Source organism: Morone saxatilis, unplaced genomic scaffold (assembly GCF_004916995.1).
Source record: "Morone saxatilis isolate NCDOM2014 unplaced genomic scaffold, NCSU_SB_2.0 Contig3, whole genome shotgun sequence".
Classification (NCBI taxonomy): domain Eukaryota; kingdom Metazoa; phylum Chordata; class Actinopteri; family Moronidae; genus Morone; species Morone saxatilis.
The window spans coordinates 13,450,779-13,453,400 of record NW_023339873.1 but is presented as its reverse complement, the minus strand read 5'-3'; the positions used below and the strand labels follow the sequence as shown (position 1 = coordinate 13,453,400).

General features: G+C 41.3%; 1 protein-coding gene across 2 annotated transcripts in view; it reads left to right on the top strand.

The window, feature by feature from the left end:
• Window positions 1-2,622, top strand: part of aspg (asparaginase homolog (S. cerevisiae)) — a gene marked incomplete at its 3' end in the record, with an annotated part of 13,057 nt that extends 10,435 nt beyond the window's left edge. For both annotated transcript variants that reach the window (XM_035673723.1, XM_035673722.1), the window contains 5 exon segments: window positions 91-254; window positions 1,601-1,687; window positions 2,184-2,283; window positions 2,381-2,446; window positions 2,575-2,622. In XM_035673723.1, coding sequence (XP_035529616.1) covers window positions 91-254; window positions 1,601-1,687; window positions 2,184-2,283; window positions 2,381-2,446; window positions 2,575-2,622 — 465 coding nt within the window.

The window sequence follows — 2,622 nt, the reverse complement described above, 5'->3', positions numbered from 1 at the left end:
GACAATAAGAAAAATATAGAATATACCCAGACATATCCTTTAATCTCCAGATGAAGTACACAAATGTTTTAATGTTTTCCTTTGTCACAGGGCGGTAACTTGTTTCTGGGTGACTATGATGGACGTACACCCCTGCATATTGCCACCTGTGAGGGCCACTTCGAACTGGTGGAGTACCTACTGAATCATGGAGCTACAGTGTATGCTAAAGATCGCTATGGGGACACACCCCTAAGCAACGCTGTACGCTTCAGGTAAGACTCGCCTCATTTTAAACAATAGGGGCTTGTGTGTTTTGTTTTCATCTGTCTGTTAAAGTAATAATTTCATTTATGAAGTTGCAAAAACGACACTTAAAATTCCCATTTTGGCCATTAGCAACTATTGAGTGTTTCCTGAAAATATGTTGTTAATAGCTGCAATAGAGGGGACTTCATTAAATGAGCTGCTGCAAGGTAGGGAATCTGGCTCTGCTTAAATGACAGGAAAGAGCGAAGGCTGTCANNNGGGGGGGGGGGGGGGGAGACCAGGGGAGCAACTCGTAATGGAGTTTAGAGGCCAGGCAATAATTATAAACTAATTAGGCTAATTGTCATCTGACAGTTTAGACGGTGTTTATTTTTACCAAAGCTGTTTTTTAATTTTCGTCATTCATTGACATCGTTCTAAATGTCTTTCAGGGAAAAGCCACGCTTAATGTTTCAGTTTTAGTGCTATGTTGAGCCTCAGGGTGAAAACGTTGTATGTATCGGAGCTCTGCCAAATGGCTGTTGTCCTATTTTAACGGTTGGCACTGCAAGTATGGACTTGTCTCCTTTTGTGATGGTAGAGGGATGCATTGAAATGCTAACACCTGTCTATGCTGCACACCTTGGCTTGCTTTGGTCTTCCTAAATGTATTTAATGAAATCACACTAAGTAATAGAACTTTAGTTTTGAGTTGCTGTCAGGATGTCTGACGCACCTTGAATGCCACTAACGTTTCACAGCGGACAACAGCCTGATGCCCATATAAGGAGTGGCAGATAAAAAAGGGTTAAACAACAAATATGGGGAGTGTCCTCTGAACCAGTCCTACCGACCTGCTTCCAGTTTCACAGATGAGAGATACTGGGTTCTTAACGCTCTACAGGAAGTCTTCTTTTAATAGTTTCTTTGGCTGTAGCGCTACGACAATTAAACAAACAATTAAGCATCAAATTGAACTATTGGGTCACTTATTACATAGAAAGCTAAGCTCTTCTTTATAAACTCTAAAGCTGCTCAGTGGTGTACAGTTCCAGGCCTTTTGTTTGATTGTTCATTTCCTGTCTACAAATGTCACTGCAGGTAACTCCTGCGTGGGTGGTTCATTGCGGGGACAAGGAACTTGTTCTTACATGCCAAACTAAAAACACTGCCACTCTGACTGTCAATGAAACTCCAAATTATTGTTTGAAAACTATTATTATTTATTTATGTATTTATTTATTTGTATTATTAAGAATGATTATCAGGTGATGATTTCAGTATCTGCTGGTTTTTAACTGAGTGATACGCTAATGACATATTACATGTACAGTAATGAATATATAACTCTACTGCATGTCCTCTAACTCAGGCACAAGGAGGTTGTGAAGCTGCTGAGAAAGACTGGAGCCCACTTTTCCAGAGACAAGTTGGAGGAAGCAGGAACAGAACTGTGCAGGTGAGAAACACAAAAAGCACGTCTTTGAAGAACTGCACACATATACGGTCCCAAATGTCTCAGCCATCCGCAGTGACCCATCCTACATAGCTGACACAGGTACAACCAGTTGTCCCACTGTTACACAAACTGAAGGAATGCCCCCTTGCAGCATTGCTTCAGATCTGTTCTTCACGTCGGCAAGTATACGATATGCCGGCCAGCCCCTGTTAGTTATCTGCTCGACACACTCGACAGGTTTTGTCAAGACAGTTCCAATTTGCAGTTTCAGAAACACGCCTTTTGTCAGGTATGATAAGAATAGCTTGTGTGTCTGTTCATGTAAAAGGAAAACATGTGTGAGTCATAAAGCCTGACATTATTGATTCTTTTCCCTTCCCTTGATGTGCTGCCCAAGTTTCGGACAAGTCTCTTTACACAACTTATCCTTCACCCAGTGTCTGTTTGATATTTTGGGGAACGGGGGGCCTTTGCCATAATAACTCCTGTGTGTCAGCCTGGCAGCCAGTGGTGACCTGGAGGGCCTGGAAATCTGGAGCCTTGCCGGAGCTGATCTGAATGAAACGGGCTATGACGGACAGACAGCAATTCAAGTGGTGGGTTCTAGGGACACGTATTTCACTTTAACACTTTTTACTAAATAAAGTTAAACCACTCATTCATTCTTATTATTCATTCTTTTAAATGTCACAGGCCCAGGCTTGTGGCCAAAAGAAAGTGGTGGCCTTTTTAGTCCAACTCATGAGCACAAGATCCAAGGTAACTACTATTTTCCATTCTAGCTGCTTTATATCTCTTTTTTACCACAGCTTTACCTTAATTTGCACTGGTGTAAATTTCTGTCAATAATTGCCTCTCAATTGCATGTTTGTCTTGTTTAATTTCAGACAGTATTTGATGGATTTAATGAGTATGATGATGATGATGATGATAAG